Genomic DNA, 20,568 nt, shown 5'->3' with positions numbered 1-20,568 from the left:
CAGCTCAGGTTACCAGCCTTTAGAAGGAGATTCTGGAGCTGCGCCACTTGGCAGACTTTCAGGCATCTCAAAGACTTTCTGGGAAACCCACTTTCCCGGGGAAAACCACAGGTCAGAGCCTCATCTCCTCAGCACCATGGGGCAGATCTGATTATTCCCAGTTGACCCACCTGCATCTGGAGGAAACCCTGCACTTGGTGGGGCGGCGTGAAGCATTTAGACGGCTCCCCAAAGAGCCGGTGATGGTGGGGACTGGGGGGACCCCTCAGCGTTTTGCTCCTCGAAACTGACTTTCGGGAGCGAGGACCGGCAGCCCCGCGGAGACCGGGGGGGGGCCGGCAGGAGAGCCTCCCCTGGGCGGTGCGGGGGTGTAGGAGGGCGGGCGCTGCCGGCAGCCCGTCCCACGGCCCGGCCCGCCGCGGGGCCGGGGCGCTCCGCGGGGCGGTGCGGAGCGGGGCGCGGCTGCGGAGGCTGCTGTGCGCCATGCGCGCTGGCTGAGCGGCGCCGGCCGCCTCCAACTTTCCCGGGGAAGGATGGCCTCCAATTTCAACGACATCGTGAAGCAGGGCTACGTGCGCATCCGGAGCCGGCGGCTGGGGGTGAGTGCTGGCCCCCGCCCGGGCTCCCCGAGGCCGCCTACCTTCGGGATTTTTTTTCCTTTTTTTTTTTTTTTTTTCCTTTTTTTCTTCCTCTCCTTTGTCTTCCCTCTTTTTGCAAACTGAGCTCAGCGGGTGTCTCCGCAGGGGAGACGCGAAACGAAAAAATTGGGGGCAGGGGGCAAAGAATAAAAGCACTTAAATATACATATACGTATATGCATTATATATATACGTGTGTATATATATATATATTTTTTTTTTTTTTTTCTCTCTCCCATTGGGAGGTGGGGATGCTCCCTGCCGGGAAGGCTTTGCTGCCTCCACCTCCCGGCTCTGCCCTTCGTACGGAGCGCCCGGAGCCGGGCAGCCACCGCCAAGTTTGGGCCGGAGCTGGACGGGTGCTGCGGAGGGCTCCGACCCCCGACGAGGAAGGGGGTGGCCGGGAGGATGGCAGGGGCTGGGGGTGTTAGTGCCCTCGGGACTGAGGGGCTGGGGATGCGGGCGGACTTCAGGCAGGGATGAGGGCTGGGAGCGCTCCGGAGCGGCTGAAGTCCTGGGGTTCCTGGGAGGGGGCTGCTGCAAATCAGGGCTTGAAGATCCTGAGTGGGACAGGTGAAGACCTTGTGGTATCTTCAGGGCTTTAAAGTTCATTACATTTGAGTTACACAAAATGAAAATCCAAAATGCTCCCTTTAGGTCCTTATTTAATTTTAAACTTATTTGAAGTCTGTTCTTTCACTACCATGGTGTGTTCCTAGTTTTGGTTGTAGGTACTAGATAGGCAACGGCGGTGGGTCAGTTCCCCACGGTACCTAGTCTGGAATATGCTCTTCTAAAGGGTGGTCTGTGCCTACAGTTCAGGAGCTGCTGCTGCCCTGAGCTCGCCACCAGAGCTGCTCCAGCGATGGGACTTGCGAGCTCCACACCTCCCATCTCCCTTAGTGAGCCAGCATGGCTTAAGGGGAAGCAAACTGGAGGGAGGCTTTGTGTTTATAAACTGCTTTAATTGATGTATCTGCTTCTCGGGGCAGGAACACGACTCCTTTCTTGTCTTTACTGAGAACTGGTGGGTTGGCAATTCTGAATTGTTCGTAGCATGAGTTTTGCATCAAGATTTATTATGTGGGGTCATCTGAAGGCTTTTACTGGCTCATCACAATTATAGTTTCATTCTCTTGCTGTACCCATGTTCAATGGCTTCTCTACACTTTTGGTAACTTGCATCTCCCTGACTTGTTTGGAAACTGGAAAGCATTTTAAAGTATTCCAGCAGGCTATTTTTCTTTAAGAACAGCATGATTCTGTGACAGATGGAGATAACGTCATTATGAGAGAACTTGTAGTAAATTTGGCAGAATTAGTGTGTTGTAACTCTCCTTTCATTACTGAATGTATGTTAGTATTCAGTTTGCTCCAGCATAAATGAAGAGTAAGATAAAAACCCACCACGTTGCCACATCTTTCCATACTGGAACACTGAAGTCCAATGGGCATGCGAATAAGACACGTCTAACTCTGAGATAAGTGTGAATTCTGTTAATGCCTGTGCCTTTCCTTTATTAAGGCTCTCCAAACCACTTTGAGGGTGTGGTGGTGAGGAAGTGTTCAGTGCCCTCTCAGTAGTAGCGCATTTGACAGCTGAATGCAAAAATAGACGGAGAAAAGGGGAATGACACAGAGTCCATGGAGATGGAACAAATATTAAATGTTTTATTTGAAAAGACATTTTCTTTATTTGATCTCATTCCTTCTAATTCCAAAGGTTTGTGAAAAGGGTGATGGAAAGTGCTTGTGTGAAGAAGTCCAAGCAAAGTCTCAGAGCATTCCCGTGGCCATAGGTTTGTTAAAATGGAGAGTCTGAGTTTGTTGCCCGAAGCTGCCCTTGGCTCTGGGCAGGCTGTCCTGACAGCTTTCCAGTGCTGTGGAGAGCACTGGGAGGGAAGCTACGAGCTGCTGTGATCTGTCACTGCTTTAGATCTGGTGACGGAGGCCTGTGCTGTGAGGGAGAGGTGACCTATTCAAATGTCGCTGCTTCGTTTGTTTGGAAATAAGTAGTTTCATCAGCAGTAATCCTTTCCTGTCCTTGTAGTTTTCACTTTAGAGTACTGGCCCCTTACTTAAGAAGAGACGGTTGAAACATGGCTGCAGATTTGTTCTGTAACTTGCGTTTTTTATAAGCTGCTTAAAAGCCTATTGCCCTGATTTACAACACCCAAGTAGAAGTGGGTAATTATTATTAGTCCAAGTTTTAAAATGCAGGATAAGCTTTTGTTGCTTCCAGCAGCAATGGAACCGCTTCTCAGTAGGCAGCCCCAGCTAAAACGTGTCCTCTCTCCTCTGTGTGTTCTCCCCCCCTGCTGCAGGTGTGGATGTTCAGCCCCCGCTGCAGGTGTGGATGTGTATGTTCAGGCCGGTGCTGATGCTGGCCGAGCACCTGGGGCTGCCACCTGGCTTTAGCAAGAGCTTGAATTCAGGCTTACTCGGTGGCTAACGGGAGCTTGGCTTCTTCAGAGGGGAAGGGAGGATGCAAACAGCTTGTTTTCTGGTAGCTGTGTTGGGCAGAGCTGTTGGCCACAGAAGAGCTGGAAAGGGAAAAAATACTTTAGACCTTAAAATACTAAGTTTCAAAGAACTTTCCCATACCCTGAAAACATTAGGAAGCACAAGCCTACTCCAGTGCTGTGTAGGACTCCTGTTTGATTGAGGAGGATTTCAATACAGCGTGTGGGGTGAGATGTAAGTGGGAGTTATTAAAATACATTCCAATATTATGGTGGCACAGCTGTAATCAGGGCATTGTCTTTTCAGACTGAATTCAGCTCCTGGGTTTTTCTCTGTAATGCTATGGTAATTCCATCACCAAGGGAACTAGGAGCAGAGCTTGTATGTACAAATTATCTCAAGAAATGACTTTTCTGAATAACTGGGGTGCAGATTTGGAAAGAAAGGGGTGCAGAAAAGCAGGTTGTTCAAAAGCAAACCTCTTTTAGAAGAAAAATGATAATTCTAATAGGCCCTACTTCGTAATCTCAAGATTGAATTTAGGTTAATTAGTTTTGTACCTAGACTGTTTTTGTGCACTTTAAATATGTAAATTTAATTTAATATTATTTAATAGAATAGTTTCCATAGCAACATTTGTATCACATGTGTCTTCTGCAGAGCCAAATATATTCAGGAGAAAGCGCACTCTTCCTGATTCTTTCTATCCTTATAGGGAGAAAAATAATTCCCTCCGCTAATGGTCTCCCTCTGTTATGTCATTAGCAGTGACACTGAGGAGGTTGTGTGCTGGAAAACTGCTGACAGTGTAAAAGCACCACCTTCCAGAGTTCCTTAAAACAAAACTACCCAGCTTTGCGCTGTGAGCAGCGCTTCCATCAGTGACCACTAGTGACCACCGGACCTATGTTTGAGAAAGAAGATGCTCTGTTGCGCCGAGTGCTTTTGCTTGCAGTCACTTTTCATTTCATTAAGTGCTTTAATAAATATCTATATATGAAACAGGGGAGTCATTTTATGATCTCTGTACCAAAAAAAGGGGGTTTTGTGATTATGTTTTTCAAATAATGTGTCATTCTCTGATACAGATGTGACCTTTCTGAAGGGGAATATATTATGGGGGTGTTGCCTCTCCTTAATGGAAAGGCCATTTCTTGTGTTTTCATTTGAAGGATGGATGGATGTGCACTGCTTGTGAACACTCTTGGACCATCATTGTAGGTTGGGATGTCTCAACTGAGTGTTCAAATAACATTTAAAAATCAAAACAGGAACAAATGTTTTAAAGAGAGGGCCTTCGGTGAGCCTGAAGAGCTATAAAAGGCAAGAGACACTTGATATTCTTCTTGGAGATGCAGCCAGCCCAGCTTTCCTCATGGGCTGGGAGGCTTCCAGTGCTTTGTGTTGGTTGCTGTCTTACACTTTCATTGAACTTGTTGTCAAGCTTTACTTTACCCTTCCTGCATCCACACCTGAACTCAGGTTTGCTGGAAGGCACATTTCAATTTAAGCAAGGATTACGCAGCACAGAAGCTGCCCTAAGGATATCCTCTACTGCCACTGTCAAGGTGTAGGCAGGAGTGCTGGAGGCTCAAAGTGAAGGTGGGTGATGCTCCTGAAGCCTGTTCCTCAGGGCACAGGCAGCAGTGTTGGGAGTGCTGATGGTGTGGCACCAGGAGGGTGCCGGCTGCCCTCCTCTGCGGGGCTTTGAAGATCATGCTGTTCTCCTCGCAAGACCCTGCAGAGTTTGCAGGCATCTGGCCTGTCCCTGCCTCTTGATGTATGGGAGACTGCTGGAGCAAGATGCCATGGGGTTAGCTGTCAGCCCCTGGTTTCTGGTATGCCAGTAACACACTTGAAGTGTCTTGTTGCATTAAGTGATGAAGTACTGTTAGTGTCAGAGGGAAACAATCTCTTGGATGAACAGCAACTGCCTTGAGCTGTCTGCAGCTGAAAGCAAAATAGTGCTGATCAAACAGAAGTGCCTCAAAGAACCAGCTGAGATGTGCTGGTGGTGAGCAGACATGTCTCTATTGAGGAGTTGTACGTATTCACAGCTATGTAAAGCCTTGCAGAGTATGGTTTGGCTCTGCGCAATATTTGATTGACTAAAAAACATTGGCTTCCAAATGCATTCTCTCTGGCTTGCTTGGAAACTAGGTATCCTCTTCCCAGTAGAAGGTTTGGCTGTGGTGGCTTACGTGTTGCTGCTGTCCAGGAGGGGAAGTATACCTTTCTGACCATACCTTAAGATGATACAAATATGACTGCACTCTTTCTCCCAAGCTTTGCCGACTATGAATGCATCTGGCTTGTGTGCAAGTATTTCTATTGTATCCCCGTTTCTCGATACCTGTTATATTAATGAGTTTAAAAGTGATGCTATATCAAAATGTGAGCTTCCTTCTGTGATGCTTGACCTGCTATGGTATAAGGTGGATCAAAGCTCCGCAGAGGCAATGTGAGGAGACTCTGTTATTGAACAATCTTCCAGGAAAAATCCAACAGCAAAGATAGATGGAATCTTTTAAATTTTTAGGGCTTAAAAAAAAGATGTGGAGCCATCTACAGTAGTTTCTGCTCTCGTGTACCCTTCCCTCTGTCACAAACTTCTCGATGCCAAAGCGCTCTTTATCTGTCTTGCCAGTAAAACTTAAAATGTCTTTATTCTGGAAGACTTTTGATATAAAATGTCTATGCCATAATCTAATATAAATCCAGGTTGAAAAATGGGATGAATTATGGTTAGAAAATTGAATGTGCAGTTGTTTGCCTACTTATTTATTTCACTATAAAGCAAAGAAAGTGTAACAGTTGTGATGCTTTCTGCTTCAGCAAACTTCTCCTTAACAATGAAACTATTTCTGTTCCCTGGCTGTTTGCAACATGTTACTTCAGGTTGTCTGTCTCTTAATTTCATGGTGAAGATGCAAGAATCTGAGCTGTGAAACAACTTCGGCACTCACAGTCATAGAAGTCGCCTTCCCGAGCTTAAATGCATGTTTTCACAAAGGATTCAAGAAAACATTAATGATCATATGTATCTAAAAGCAGAATAGGAAATGCTGAAAAAATTTGCATATGGAAATTAAGGTGACCTGTGTTCTATAAGAGGATGAAGTTTTTTTCCTTTATAAAAGGCAAGGTTATTAAAATTAAAAGTGAGGACAGCATATGCTGCTGAATTAATATACATAGATTACTGCTTCTGCATGACAGAAGTACTGAAAACAAATAGTCCTAGCAATTTGTTGTTTGTTAGAAAAGCCTTAAAAAGTATTTATCTTTCTAGAACATATATTTTTGCTAACTAGATACACTGTATGTTTACAACCCAGAAAAACAATCTGGACACTAAAACTAATGTGCAGAACTCTCAAAATTGGACATTATTAACAGATGGCCTGATTTATTTTATTATTGCCATGATTTTATGAAGGTATTTCCTGCATGTAGAGGTCTGGGAGGCTGCTCCATAAGTCTGTATTACTATCAAATTATTACAGGCTATTAAAAATGCTCATTTGGGAGGATCCACTGACTTTAATGGAGCTGGGCTAACAGCTAAGTTTCTGTTCCTAAAAATACAGGTCTCTGCAGAGACTTTTATATATGTTTGTCAGAGAATAAAGCTCACGGGGAGGAAGAGGGGGTAAAGTGGAATTTTTTTACCTAGCAATCTGTTTCTTGTACCTCTGTCTGGCAAAGGAAATGCTGCTAACAGATTTCTGCAGAATCCTGTCTCATGAGGTATCTTCCACTTTGCACTTACGAGGCGAGGCACAGAACTGTTCTTGCAGTCGTATCTGTTTAACAACACTTCTAATTAAATCCGCAGTCTGCACAGCCTGCTCTTGGGGTTGTCTGTAACCCCATCTGTTGGAGGCATCTCCTTGTTATGCAAGGAATGATCAGCCTCATCTGTCTATTAGAATGGGTCCTCCATGGAAATTTGGGCTGGATCCAAGGAAAAGCTCTGAGCACCCAGTGTGAGGGTTAGTGGGGTTTTAGCAGCTGAAGCCCAAAAATGCAATTCTGATACCACTTGTGTTTGTCCATGGGAGTTTCCTAAGGACACAGAGATCAGCCAGTGTCCTCCAGGGTTTCAGACATGGCAAGCACCAGGTTGTCCAGCATCTAGTGTGTTTCTGTGGCACCTGCGTTGGGGGTTTCTGTTGTTAGCCTCTGGTGGGGACAGATCTTCTGGGAACAAATGGATAGAATGGAGTTTTAAATCGTGGTTTCACCACCTTTGTTAAAGATGGAGAAACTTGTGCCCATACATCTAGCAACAAGGTTATTTGAAGAGCTAAAGATGAACTAAGCTCAGCCTAGACTTTTTACTCCCAGCTGCTCCTTTTGGAGGGTACTTTCCTGACTGGGGGCAGTATGGGTCAGGGGATTCAGCCTTTCCTCCTCAGTGTCCTTGCTCTTACTGATGGGGCAGCATAATTTGATTTTTTTTTTTTTTTTTTTGCGCTTCTCCAAATCAATGTGGGCATGATTAAGTGATTTCTCATTACCAGGGTGACCTGCCACATTTCCAGTGCCATTTAGCTGTGAAGCAGGACCTGATTTCTGCTTTTTCTCCTTCCCTCCACTCCAAGAAGTTGTACTTCTGAAAGCTATGTTGATACCATGGATCTCACTGGTGCAAGGATCACATTAACATATAGTAGAAAAAGTTCATGTGGGTGCCGTTGTTCTAAACACTGTTTAACGCTGATCTGAACCAGCTTAGCCAAATTCAGTGAAGTCCTGACCATAGTGACATTGGGGAAACAAAAATTAGTAGATAATAGTAACTGGGTCTCTTCTGAAAGATGCGACTGCTGGAACTACAGCAGTAGACTTGTTCCCTCTTTAGTGTTAACCTTGCTGAGGACAGAAACTAGATCTGTGCGTGTCAATTTTCTTTGCTTGATGGGTCTGACAAGCCCAAAACCTCTTAATCACATCATTGTGAAGGAATGTGGTGTAAGTGGTGCCCCAGTGCAGAACTGGGGCTGTCCTGGCCAGTCCCATAGTAGGAGTTTGTAGTAGTTTAGTCTTCAGTTTGTGGCAGAGGAGGGAGCTGACTTCTTCACAAGTGTGTAACTAGTTGCTTGTTTCTAAGAAATGCTTGCTTAAGTGGAGTTATGTGAGCAGTACTCAAATATTTCTGGATTAATTTAAAAAGTCAATGAAAAAAAATCATTCTTAGTTTTCTGGACTGCCTTTTTCTTGCTTTGATTAATGCTTTACAGGCTATATCAAACATTCACCTAAAATCAGGAGGATGTTAATCTATTGTGTATTTGAGTATTGCACGAGAATTTACAAGTTGGACAGTGGCCATATGCTAGATTAAATGGGAAAGTACAATGATTTTGTGCTACAGACTGCTCCTCAGAAAGTATAACATTAACACTGCACACACTTGTTTTAGGACTAGATGGGAAAACTTCTGTTTCATGCTTAGACGATTGGAGAAGCTTTTGTATAAAGTTTTGGACTTGTCCACTTCAGCATTATTTTTTTAACTTCAGAGGAAATTTTTGATTGTCAAAAGCTGAAAAGAGATGAAGCTTTCAGGGTTTTCTGGTCTCAATTTTAATTAAACTGACTTCTGTAGAAACTTCATTGAGAAGATTGGTGTTGAACGTTTAAAATGACATGTACTTTTACAAGTTTTGCATAGCACCGTTTCTGTGAAACCCTGTGGGAGGAGAGGTAAAATGGGGGAGAGACAATCTGCAGGACCAGAACCATATGGTTAAAGAGATTGGCGCTTGAATAAGCGTGCCAGAAGCTTAATATGGGGATTTTAGAGTATGAGCTGTGAAAACTGGAAACAAGAATGATATAAGGTTTGGGGGGTAAGGGGAGGGGTGGTGGAGCAAGGAGAAGGAAAAGTTGTCTGCCTATATCTACATTTGAAGCAGCTTTATTAATAAAACTCTTGTGTTCACCTATACAGCTCCTTTCAGTCTGAAAGCAATGAGACAGAGAAGAACTGAACAGATTTCTTATGTACCAACTTCAACCTGCAAGATATTAAGCCCATTGGATGTTCACGTTTTTAGGAAACCGTTAAATAAAGTGTTGGAACACAGTCTCAGATATTAAGGTTTCTTACTGCTTGGAACTTGTCAGTGGCAGCAGGAATAGGATCTGGCACATTGCTTAGAAAGTTTGAGCTTTTATCCTTGAGCTGATAAGGGCAGGAACACCAGTAAATGTCATTCAAGACCTAATCCATCTGACTGCTGGCATTGGGTCTATCAGCCCATGAGCAAGTCCCCTTTGGGGGATGCCACTTTTCATATCTGAGGTTCATTTTGGGGCAGCATCTGAGTTTGTTTTGGATATCACTCATGGCCCAAGCTATGATTCTAAACTGAGCTGGGAAATCTGGAGGTTTGTGTGTCTTAAAAATAGGCAAATCCAATCTTCAGGATTGTGTGCAGAGAAGCAAAAGAGTGCCTAATTTGGTTCCAAGAAAACCCCACCAAAATCCCCAAAACCAAGCCTAAGAACTGTTCCAGTTTTTCTCCAAGTGGCAGAAGATGGGAGATTGTGCAGATCACGATTTGGAGTATGAAATTCCTTTTTTGATGGTGGCCCTTGTTAGGAGCAGGAACAGCTTTTCTTGTGCTTTCCAGCATATGTTTTCTGGTAAATTACCTTCCATGTTCTTGGGAAGGTGGGCTTAGTTTGTGAAGTAAAACAATGAAAATACAAATTTGCCTCTCTTCATAAACTGATATAACTAGTAAGCAAGTGGTTATTACCCATTTGCTGTCTTGTTCTAAAGATGGAGTTTTCATTTTAACAAGTCTAATCCAAACCTGACCAAAACACCATTTTTCTTCTGTTTTTATCTCAAACACTTCCCTCATCTTCCGCCAGTTGTGGGTCCCAGTTCTGTGTTTTCACTATTTGCTCTTCCTGGGTTAGACAAAGGTCTGTGCAGTTTCTGGAGATGACCACTCTGCATACAAAAGGGTATGCCAAGAATGATTGTAAAGGCAGTGAAAGAAAAATTATAAACCGGTGAAATTTGGTTTATAAACCCAATTATAAACCAGTGAAATTTAGTCTTCTGTGATTTTGATGCCTTTTCATCATCAATTCACTACACAGCGCAAAGGTAATTCTCCTGCTGGTGTATATGGGCATTGCCCTGGAGTTAGATCAGTGATAAATTAACATTTTGCAGTGTTTGTGGAAACACTTGAAAGAAAGTAACAGATGTAAGATCTGCACCTGAGACTGACATCTTAATTTGATGTTTCTGTAGTTTTAGGTATACCATGGAAGTTGATGGACTGTTCCTATTATCTTCTTGTCTGACTTCATCAAGTGCTGTCAGAAAACCAGTGAAAGTTCAGGCTATTGGAATGAATAGTGTTCTTTTTTTTCCCCTTTACTGAAAATAATGTAACTAGTTTCAATTCAAAATATCAATACAGTAAAATCAGTGGTATTTCTCCTCAGTAACATTAACGTAGGAGATTAAGTTGTCCCTTTACTTACCAAGTATAATGTTTATCTGGGGAACTATCAGTGCCCTATGGTCGGCAAAGGGAAAATTCCTCTTAATGCTGTCTCTAATATCTCCACACCAGTGAAGATGGATGTGAGCTGATTGTACTGAATTAACTGCATGCTATTGAGTGGCGTACTCTTGGCACAGTGCTTATGGTAAAATACAAGTGGCTATTTTCTGTTAAATGAAGTAGTGCAAATTAAGACAGTATTCTGCTAAGCTTTCATAGACATTTTTTATGCAGCACTCAGACTTTCTTGAGGAGTCTACCTAAATGTGAATGAACTCTTGAACTCTTTAATTAGTACTACACAGCTGGGACACGAGAAATTAATAGAAGTTGGGTTTGTCCATTTGAACTAATGTATAGATTAGCCTGGGCAACTGCAAGAGCCAGTGGAAAGCTGAAGTCTACCAGGGAAATATTGGCTCTGGAACCCTCATTTTAATCTGTGTTTCTTTAACGCAAGCTGAAACAAAAGGGAAAAAGAAAAGCCAATAAACAGAGAAAACCCTCCTCCCAGTATCAGTTGCACCTTTACTAGAAAACTGACTTAATTTTGTTTTTAAAGTATTGGACAAACTGGTGACATATTCATCTGGTTGGTAGCTTTAAAAGTTCTGGAGAGCAGTGCAGTTCTTGCAGGACCATTGGTTTATGCCAGGGATGGGGTCCATCTGCCGATCACAGGCGCTGTGGGCTCTCTTCTAGGATGTGGATCCTTTTGTGCACGTGCCTTCAGTAATTCAAGATAGAGTGAAGGTTATGCTTCTGAAGCCAATGCAGCAAAGTGCTTGAAAAGGGGAATGCACTTTGACTGCCATGGACTTCTCCCTGTAGCAGGTCTGAACAGCAGCCTAGGCAGAGGACTTCAATTATTTGCTGCAGTCCTGTAAGGCAATGACGAAGTGCTTGTTACTATGATTTAATGGGCTGTAATTCTGTCACTCTTAACAAAGCACTATGTTTTGGTGAAGTCCAGCTTGCGGTGACTCACCTGGTAGCATTATTTGTTCTTTCATGCAGATTCACTTTGATTTTAAAAGTGATCCAAGCTCCAGAGGGGCTGGGAGAATGACCTGTGACTGATGGCTTTGATGTCAGGGCTGAAAGAAAAATGTGGAAGGAATAAGATAAGTTTACCTTGTGTTGGGACAGTATGATGGACTAACCTTGAGACTGACTTGAGGTGTCTGGAGGCTGTCTGTAGGGATGGGTGGTAATGTATTTGTTACAGGAAACCTGTGATGCTTTCTGAAGCTTGCAGTTAAATTAATTGGTGAATGGCAAAGAATGACAGCAGGCCAGAACTGTGCAGTTATACCCATCTGTTAGTTACGGGCTTGCAGGGCATTTGTCATCCTTGGCTCTCCAAGCAGCACATAGCAAGCATCATTAACTGAATTTAACAGGTGGGCAAGTGGCAACAGGTACAGCTGAATTGTTCAAGTTGTGCACTGAAGATTGAGAAAGTATAACACTTCTCCCATGTCTGGCTGTGGATGCTGGCAGCTTACTGCTGAAGAATTTACTGAGATAAAGGCCTAATTCATGTGCACTGTCTGCCCTTTTTTTTTCACTCTTACTAGGTGTAGTCTTAAATTTACAAGTCCAACTCTGAAATACAAATCTTACAAGTGGTTGTATGCTCTGGGGAGCTGTTGCTGGGAGTCTGTGAACAAGTACAGCTCATCTCCAACCATGGAGTAAGTCCCATCTGTGCCTCCTGACAGCAGAGTTCAGGAGAGCATCCCCCCCCATGGCTTTAGCAGGTGAGCTTGTGTTCTTGTTAGAGCTATGAGTGGCTGTTACTGAGGGTTAGCACATGTGTGCTCTGTAGCCTCTTTGCATCTGATGTACTAATTAGTGAGCTCCATGAACTGGTAATGAGCTGTATCAATGCCATTTTCCCCCTATAGCCCATGTAATTAAAGTAACCAAGTCAGATACTTAGTGACAAAAATGAATAATTCCAAACCATAATTCATCACAGTCATATTAAGTTATTCAGCAGTTACCTAATTCTAACACAGTACTAAATTATGTTAATTCACTGGACCGCACTAATGGCCTGACCCAGCAGGACAGCAGATCCAACTGCACTCTGTAGAGCTCAGCATGAGCTGGCTGCACAGAGTCAGTTTTTAGTCTGCCTTGAAGCCTTTACTATTTTTTCTTTCTTTAGTAGTTAGGGTCCTAGGCTGATTTTCTCCTATTCAGTTTCATGCCTAGAATTAACTGTGCCCATATATAAAGCTTAGCAGATGTTCAAGGAACCAAATCAGATACTTAGCTCCACTCTGCCTTTTTTTTTTTTTTTTTTTTTTTTTTTTTTTTTTTTAAACTGTCGCTAGCACGAGAGGGTTTCTGCTGTAAGTGCTTTTTGGCACTTGGAGGCACTCTCCTCTAATGGCCTTACACAGCCCAGAATTATAACCTTTTCAGTGTATGACATTTAAAAAAAAAACTAACACCCAAAAAACCAGCAGCCCCATATTTTTAAGTCTTTAAGCCCATAAAGGGCCTGAAAGTGGAAGGATATTTCAGGTAATGCTCTCTTTCTAATGATATTGCATCCAATACATCATTTTTGCAGGGAGAGTAGACTGGAAGTTGAAGTTTTGCTTTTAATGTCTGAAATCCTGAAATTCTAGACAGTCATTAGAGAAACTAAAAAATGGAGTCAAGTTCTATATTGCACTCCATCATATCAAAGAGCATGACTGCTTATCACTTAAGTCTCCTGTGTAGTTTATTATGCAGTATAGTTAATTTACACATTAGTTTATCAACAAGTCTCCTGTGAGTTGCATGTAAGGCACCATACACTGATTAGAGAAGGGAAAGAAGGGGCTCCTTTGCAGAATGCTTATGGTACCCGTGTGGGATAAGCAAGTCCTAACTCCTAGCCCTGTCTTCTTAATGACATTGTGCATTAGCAGCTATCACTGTTCTGTTCCAGTTGCCAACCTCCTGGGTGTCCTGCATTCCTGGAGCCCTTTGCCTGCCCCTTGAGGTCTCAAATGCTGTTTTAGGTGTCACCCCAAGTCTTGTGGCACCTCTGCTCTGTCTGGACTGAACCATAGTGTCCTTTCAAAGCCCTCAGAAGATTGTATGTCAGAGAGATTTCACTGGTAATGTGTGTCATCATCTGGCCAGGATCTGGAATTAAGATGCCTCTGAACACTAGACTTCCAGCTGCTGAGGGCATCAACAGTTTGAAGGGGTACATTGCTTTTAAACTACTTTATTGACAGTTGCAGTGATTCACTGTAAAGGGCTCTCATAAGCTCCTGGTGTCCCTTTAACATTTTTTAAAGAAAATAATCTTCTACCAGGCTGGAATGCATCAGCAAATCCCTTCTTGTCTTTCGAATGAGCCCATTCCATCTTGACATCTGCCAGAGGTGACCTGTGCCGGCAGCAGCATTTTTGTTGAGCATTTTTTCCCCTTTGTCTGAACCAATAACTAATAGATACCAGTTACAAGCAAAACCTGTAAAATGCTGCTTGTGTTTCCCTGTCAATGTCCGTTGTCACAGAGCGTAGTATAGACACAAAATTAAACAAAGGATTCATTACTAAATTGTTAGGTAATCTTGGGTGAGCTGTTTTACTGCCTGTGCTCAGCTTATGCTCCTCACCACCCTACCATGGCTCGGACAATGTACCCTAGAGCACAGCATACAGGCTTCCAGTTGCTGAGGATGTTTTGGCAGTAAGTAAATCTTGTCTGTGGAATGAATCCCATGTAATCATGGAGGACCAAAAAAAACCCCAAGATTTAGAACAAAGTTGCCTTCTAACTAGAGTGCCAAGTGAGAAGGCATCTGTAGGCTCTCATCCAGCTGTTTGGCGTTTTAAACTAAGGCTGGAGGAATGACTGAGTTCTGAGCCTGAACCATTAACAAAAATCCCACTTCTGGTTGATGCAATCCCAGTTGGGAGGGAAGGGGTAGAAGAAGTCTTCCTCTTGAAGAGGAAAGACTTATTAAAACACCTCATATTTTAGAGCAGTAGGCATTTTTTGTGACTTGCATTAATAAGTAAAAGAAAGTGTATAGATTCATAAAGGTCTGCCAAGCATTTTGCTGTGCACTGGTCTTATAGCAAATTCTGGCCAGTGCCAAAGCTGGATTTTGTAACTTGATGAAAAAACTTTGCAGTACTGAGCAATATTGTGCATTCTGAACAGGCACAGAAAGAAGATTACAGCTTCATTCCCTATTAGCAGCTGTGGATGACTTCTTAGTATAAAATATTGTTTCTGAAGATATACACTAAATGAGAGGAAGGAGTGAGGTTTACGTCTCCACAAATGTGTTTCTCGGGGGAAGGAGAAATCTAGATCATTTTCTTTAGTCCCCCGGAGAAGAAGATAGCTTGATGTAAACCAACTTTGATTTATGTAGTCATTATAACCTGATCACAATGAATAATGCAATATCGCTTACTCATAACACACTCGCATTGAATGGGTATTCTGGGAAAGTGCAATTGTCTTGTTGCCAAGTGCAGTGATATCTTCACAGGCAACACATGGACAGCTTTGCTGCTTATTTTACAAAGCCAGTGAACCAGTCTACGTTTTTCTATGCACCATTTAAGTCACGCTAAACACATTTCAGTACAAGTTAAATATCTTTACAGCTATGTCATTCTTTCTAGTAATCCATCTACTTCTAGTTGTTTTATGCTTACATTGTATTTTTTTCAGAATGAAATAGAGCTGAACACAACTGCCACTATGGGGATGAAGTGGGCAAGGGACAAAGCTGGGTTGGAAAAGTAGGGACAAGTCATAACCTTATGGAAGAAATACATTTAAATCAAGTACTTGCATTTTGTGAAGTTGTGGAAAGGTTGCGGGGTCTTCACTAGAGCCACACAGTCCCATTCAACATGATACATAAGGCATCATCATACTTGCTGATACCTAGACCTCTTTACTAGAAAGCATTCCTCTGCTTTTTCACAAAGAAACAGCTTTGTAATGAAGACCTTCTGCTTCAGACATGTCTGAGGAGTGAATATAATTAAATAAATGAGCTGCAATCTGCCTTTATTGGCAATATTTCATTTTTCTAGATGCAAAGCAAAATTCTAGATCCAGTCTCCTCACAAATTTCCACCTTATTGGGAATTCTATTTCAGGGTTCTTTATCACCTTTTGAGTCAGCAGCGACATATTAATGCATTTTTAAAATTTTTAAATACAGGAATTAAGATCCAAACACTTAGCACTAGCTGGCTGTGTGGGCAGCCCCCTGTTGGAAAGGGCCTTGTATCTGGAACTCCAGTCCACTGGAGATTCCGGGAAAAGTTCGGCAAAACCACTCAAACAGCTTTCCCTATGCAACTGAGCTACTTCAGTGGGTGAGCTCTCCAGCAGTCTTGGATAAAGTGGCAGCTTTTTTTTCCCTACAAAATACTACAGAACATACTGTGAGAAATTACTTGTGCTATTGTGCTGTGCCTTTACTAGATTATCTGTTTCTAGAGGTTGTCAGTCACAAACTGCAAGTTCCTGGCAATAGCCCAGGCTTTCTGGTAATCATCCCAAGCTACAGCTTTTAAAAAAGCAAAGTTTATGTTTATTTGACAGAAGTTCATTGTCCCTGTAAGTGCAGCTCATTGGAATTCTTTGTTTTAGGACAGAGGGCAGAAAAACACAATGAAGGAATAAAGCAGAGCAGCTTTCCCTGAAGGTTCACTTAGTCTCATCTGGCAAATTTCTCCTTTGTGAACTTGTGCTACTGTCTCTGACCTCTATCTCCCTCTTAAATAACAAGTGAATATGGGGTGGGATTGGTCCTGAAGTAAAATAGGCATGTTTTGCCATAGTGTAGTGGAAGTGACATATCTTAGTTTTTAAAAAAACAGCTGGTTTTAAATTTACTGCCCCAAGATTTGAAAAATGGCCTCCCTCCTCCAATTTCTAAATATTTGGCTATTTCTAGATACTTTTTTAGATCAGTTGGTGAACAGAGGTATTGAGGGGTTGGGTAAACTTGCTTTGGACTAAAATGCAAATTTTAGTTTCTAAATTCAGATATTTGTTTCTTTGTTTGTGCTTCGTGTATAAAGAACGACATTTTAGGCACTCAAAAAACTAACTCTTAGTTATCTTGCCTTTCTGATCAGCTGGGAGGTGGTGAAGATTGACAGGTCTCCCTACCCACACCCATTTCCAGGACCAACCAGGGCTTTAGGTCACCACGTAGGACAGCAAGCCCCTGGTTTCAGTTTCCCTCTCTGCATGAGAGTATTCTCAAACCAGAACTGAACCGTGAAACCCAGGAAAGTCAAAAGAAATTTTTCCACTTTACTCAGCCAGATGCTGACCAGTTCCAGCTGAGATTAATAGCTCCTTTGCTTCACAGTGTATTTCCAGCATCAGAAGTAGCATGGGGATGGCTGAGCAATCCTGCCTGGTTCCTAAGGCACAGCACTGACAGCAGGAATCCAAATACTCAGATTGCATCATTCCTTTGAAGTCACTCCTTAGACTTCAGTTGTGCTAATGATTTATATCAGCTGATCTTTACAGCCAAAAATAGAACTGTTTTGATGTGACCTTGGACATGCATATTGGATCACCTATCTGAGTTCTGGATGATCCACATCGTAAATAGTCACATTATTTCCCTGGAGTTTTATGTTGTTACCTGCTCAGTGGGCTGTTAGAAGTGGAGATTTTCAGGAGAGACCGTAAGAAGTAGATGTTAATTTTTGATACTCGAATTAAATTTTGGGTTAGGCTTTCTCAGGAGATCTCACAGGGAGAGCTTTGTAAGTTTTAGGTGTTAATGCAAATGACAGCTATTACTGTTCTCTCTCAGCACATCAGATCCTGATTTGCTGTTTGGATTATCTAATCACTGTCAGCCCAAGTGTTTGGAGTGGAAGTAATTACTGCAGTACTTTCAACTAATTCCTATTCATGGAGTAATAGTGAAAATGTTGATCTGAGGGGTAAGTGAGCTAAGTGTTCATGACAGAATAGGCACCTAAGAGCATTTGGGGCTGGTTCTTGTTGCTTCTGTCAAAACGGCTGTAGCAATGTAAACAGTTCACGTGCAGTCTTCAACTTGAAGAAATACTGAAAATTCTCAAACACGTACTAGATCGTGATGGCGTCAAAGACTAATTACTTGCTCTGTATTGTAGCTCCTAACAGGGTCTGTGATTAGCTCTCTGTCTTGGGCACGTCATCTCTCCTGACTGTGTTGAAGGGCTTTCAGTGCTTCTAGGCAGATGCTGCCAAATTGGTTATTCATAGAATTGTAGAATAGTTTGGGTTGGAATGGACCTTTAAAGGTCATCTAGTCCAACCCCTTTTTTTATTGCTAGAGATTTAGGGTATCAGGGTTTATGCTCAGTTAAGATGGTGCTGGATGCTCACCCATGAGATATATGTCATGGGAGCATAGAAGTGTGACTGTGATAGTAGTACCCATTCTTGATGGCTCCATTACCTAATTTTTAAGGTGCTTAGCAGGTTTCAAGTGAGGGGACGTATCTTCATTTATGTAAGCTCAGCAGAGAGGAGTTGACCATCAGATCACCAGCATTAATGGGATTCCAAACTGTATAATCAGGCAAAAAAATATTCATTGTCTCTAATTAAAACAAAATACTTTATTCTACTTTAAACTACTACTGTAGAATCTCTCTGCCTAGAGATTCCATAAGAGGAGAGAGCTGAGTAGGTTGCTGACCCAGAGAGGTGTTTCTGAGTGCAAATAGTCTGAGGAGGACATCATCATGTGGTAGTTGTTGTCTTCTTGTGTGTGTTGTTCAATGGCAAATGGATTACTAAAGAATTCTGTTCTCTTATATGGGCTTCTGATTGCTAAGATAAAACTAGGTTTTTGAAAAGCGAAAGGATTGAATAATCAAACTTTTGAGAGTCTCTTTTGGGTGGGGTTTTGGAGAGTTGTTCTTGTCAGGTGTGATGAAGTTATCTGGACCCAGCAAACAAGATTTTTAGAAGGCAAAAGTAGAAAGTCTCTTCCAGTATAAGTGGGTGCATATTTGAATTGCTTTTTTGGTGGCAAGCCCTCATTTTGGTCAGTGTCTAGTCATTCTGGAACAATTTAATTCAAACCCTTGCACTAAACAGAACAGGTTGAATGGCCAATAAGCTGGAAAATTGGAAGAAAATCTTGATGGGTTCAGCTGGTGCCTGGCATCAGAGCAGCCTGTCCATATGCTAAATGCTTCTGCAGCCAAGTGGGCCAGGAGTAGGAGTGTCCACATGTGAGGCAGAATTATAAAACTGGGGAGGAATAATCCGGTTCCCTGAACATCTCTATAGAAACAGCTAAAAGTTGGTGAAAGAAGCACAGCTAGTCAACCAACAGTCATTTTTGGGCACAGAAATAAAGTTATATGTCATGGACATAATTTTTTTTTGTGCTGAATACATTGTTTAGAAACCCATCAGGGGTTCAGAGGATGGAGTTGCCTTCTGTGCTGGTTACCTGTTGGGTGCTGGCTTAGCTGGAGGCAGTGACATGTTTTGATGGGTCTCCTCACTGATCCCTCCAGTGAATTTGTGCTGTGCTGGAGCTCTGCCAGAGCTGTGAACTACTTGATAATGGCTGATCAGATTTTTTTTTTTTTTTCTCTGAAATCACACTTATTTTAGTGGCAGTTTTGTTTTATTTCTGACTTACCAGGTGTTACTTTGGAATTACTGATTAAATGTAGGCTGTGAACAGTTGGCAAGACTTGCAATGCTTTCCTTTTATACAACCAGTATGTTATTTAAGCTGAGAGCTATGCTTTTGTATGAAAGAGGATGGTAGAAAGTGCACCACAGTTAAAGAATAGTTGGGAAGATTGCAAGAAATGGGGGCAGAATATTGTGAGATGAAGTGGCTTAATGATGCAGATGGAAAGGTGTTTTTTCAACCACTCTGCATAGACAAGAGTCTGCTCCAAGTGACTTGAATTTAAATTCAACTGGACCTTGAAAGCAAAACACCAGTTGTCAGAATGGTCCTGGGTTCTACTGTTAAAAGATCTGCCTTTTCCATTACCCAGTAATTCGATTCCTTCTCTCTTATGTATCCTAACTTATACATAGTACAATATAGATACATGTATCCTAACTTATACATAGTACATAGAACATACACTTGAAGTTTTATCTCCTACTTGTTTTGCTCAAAGTTTCTTCATGTCTGTCTTAAGCACGCAAGATGGGAACCACTAACAAATCCATGTGGAGAAGGGTGTCAATTTATTTTAAAAAAGCTGTTTCCTAGAAAGCCCTACGTTTGCAAGCATAATTACAGCTTCCTTCCTAGCACGTCTCATGCAAGCATGCACTGTCTTCATAAGAATTTCTGGTTGTATCATAATTCAAAAGAAATAGGATGCCAACTATCCATTAACTTGATTTTTTTATCTAAGCTACGGAGAGCCATTAATTGTAGCTCCAGAGCAACAGCTGATTTATGAGTTTAACTTCTATGCAAATATTAGTGATATTCAAGTCATTGGAGATGCCAAGTTTATTCTCTTGTGTTTCTAGATTTACCAGAGATGTTGGTTAGTATTCAAAAAAGCTTCAAGCAAAGGGCCAAAGAGACTGGAGAAATTCTCAGATGAACGAGCTGCTTACTTTAGATGCTATCACAAGGTAAGACATGGTCACATGGTTGTTTCTCGAACTTGCTTCTATGTACAATCCAGAAAAAGATCTGAAGTTGTTGTGTATTAATTGGCCCAAAAATTGGAACTTTTTCTACTATCAAGGTCCTAAACTCACTTACATGTTCCTTCATGCAGTAAAATAGAGGCGCAGAGTAAGTGTTCTATTTTCTGCTTTGTAGCAAATGTCTTGCTAAGCTAATGGGAAATGACTTTATTTTTAGAGAAGATTTCCTTTCTTCTCCTCAGGCCTTTAAAATCAGAGCTGAAAC

General features: G+C 42.2%; 1 protein-coding gene across 3 annotated transcripts in view; it reads left to right on the top strand.

Moving 5' to 3' along the window:
- The first annotated feature begins 421 nt into the window (after nt 1-421).
- DOK5 (docking protein 5) overlaps nt 422-20,568 on the top strand; it is a 43,547-nt gene continuing 23,400 nt past the window's right edge. Inside the window, exons 1-2 of one of the 3 annotated variants that reach the window (XM_074157149.1) lie at nt 422-599; nt 20,178-20,285. In XM_074157149.1, the coding sequence (XP_074013250.1) occupies nt 534-599; nt 20,178-20,285 (174 nt within the window). In that variant the 5' untranslated portion in view covers nt 422-533. The remainder of the gene's footprint in view (nt 600-20,177; nt 20,286-20,568) is intronic. The other 2 variants (XM_074157147.1, XM_074157148.1) reach the window with 2 other exon arrangements.

This window comes from Numenius arquata, chromosome 12 (assembly GCF_964106895.1).
Source record: "Numenius arquata chromosome 12, bNumArq3.hap1.1, whole genome shotgun sequence".
NCBI classification, from domain to species: Eukaryota; Metazoa; Chordata; class Aves; order Charadriiformes; family Scolopacidae; genus Numenius; species Numenius arquata.
The sequence above is the reverse complement of the archived record's forward strand: the minus strand, read 5'-3'. Positions and strand labels throughout refer to the sequence as shown.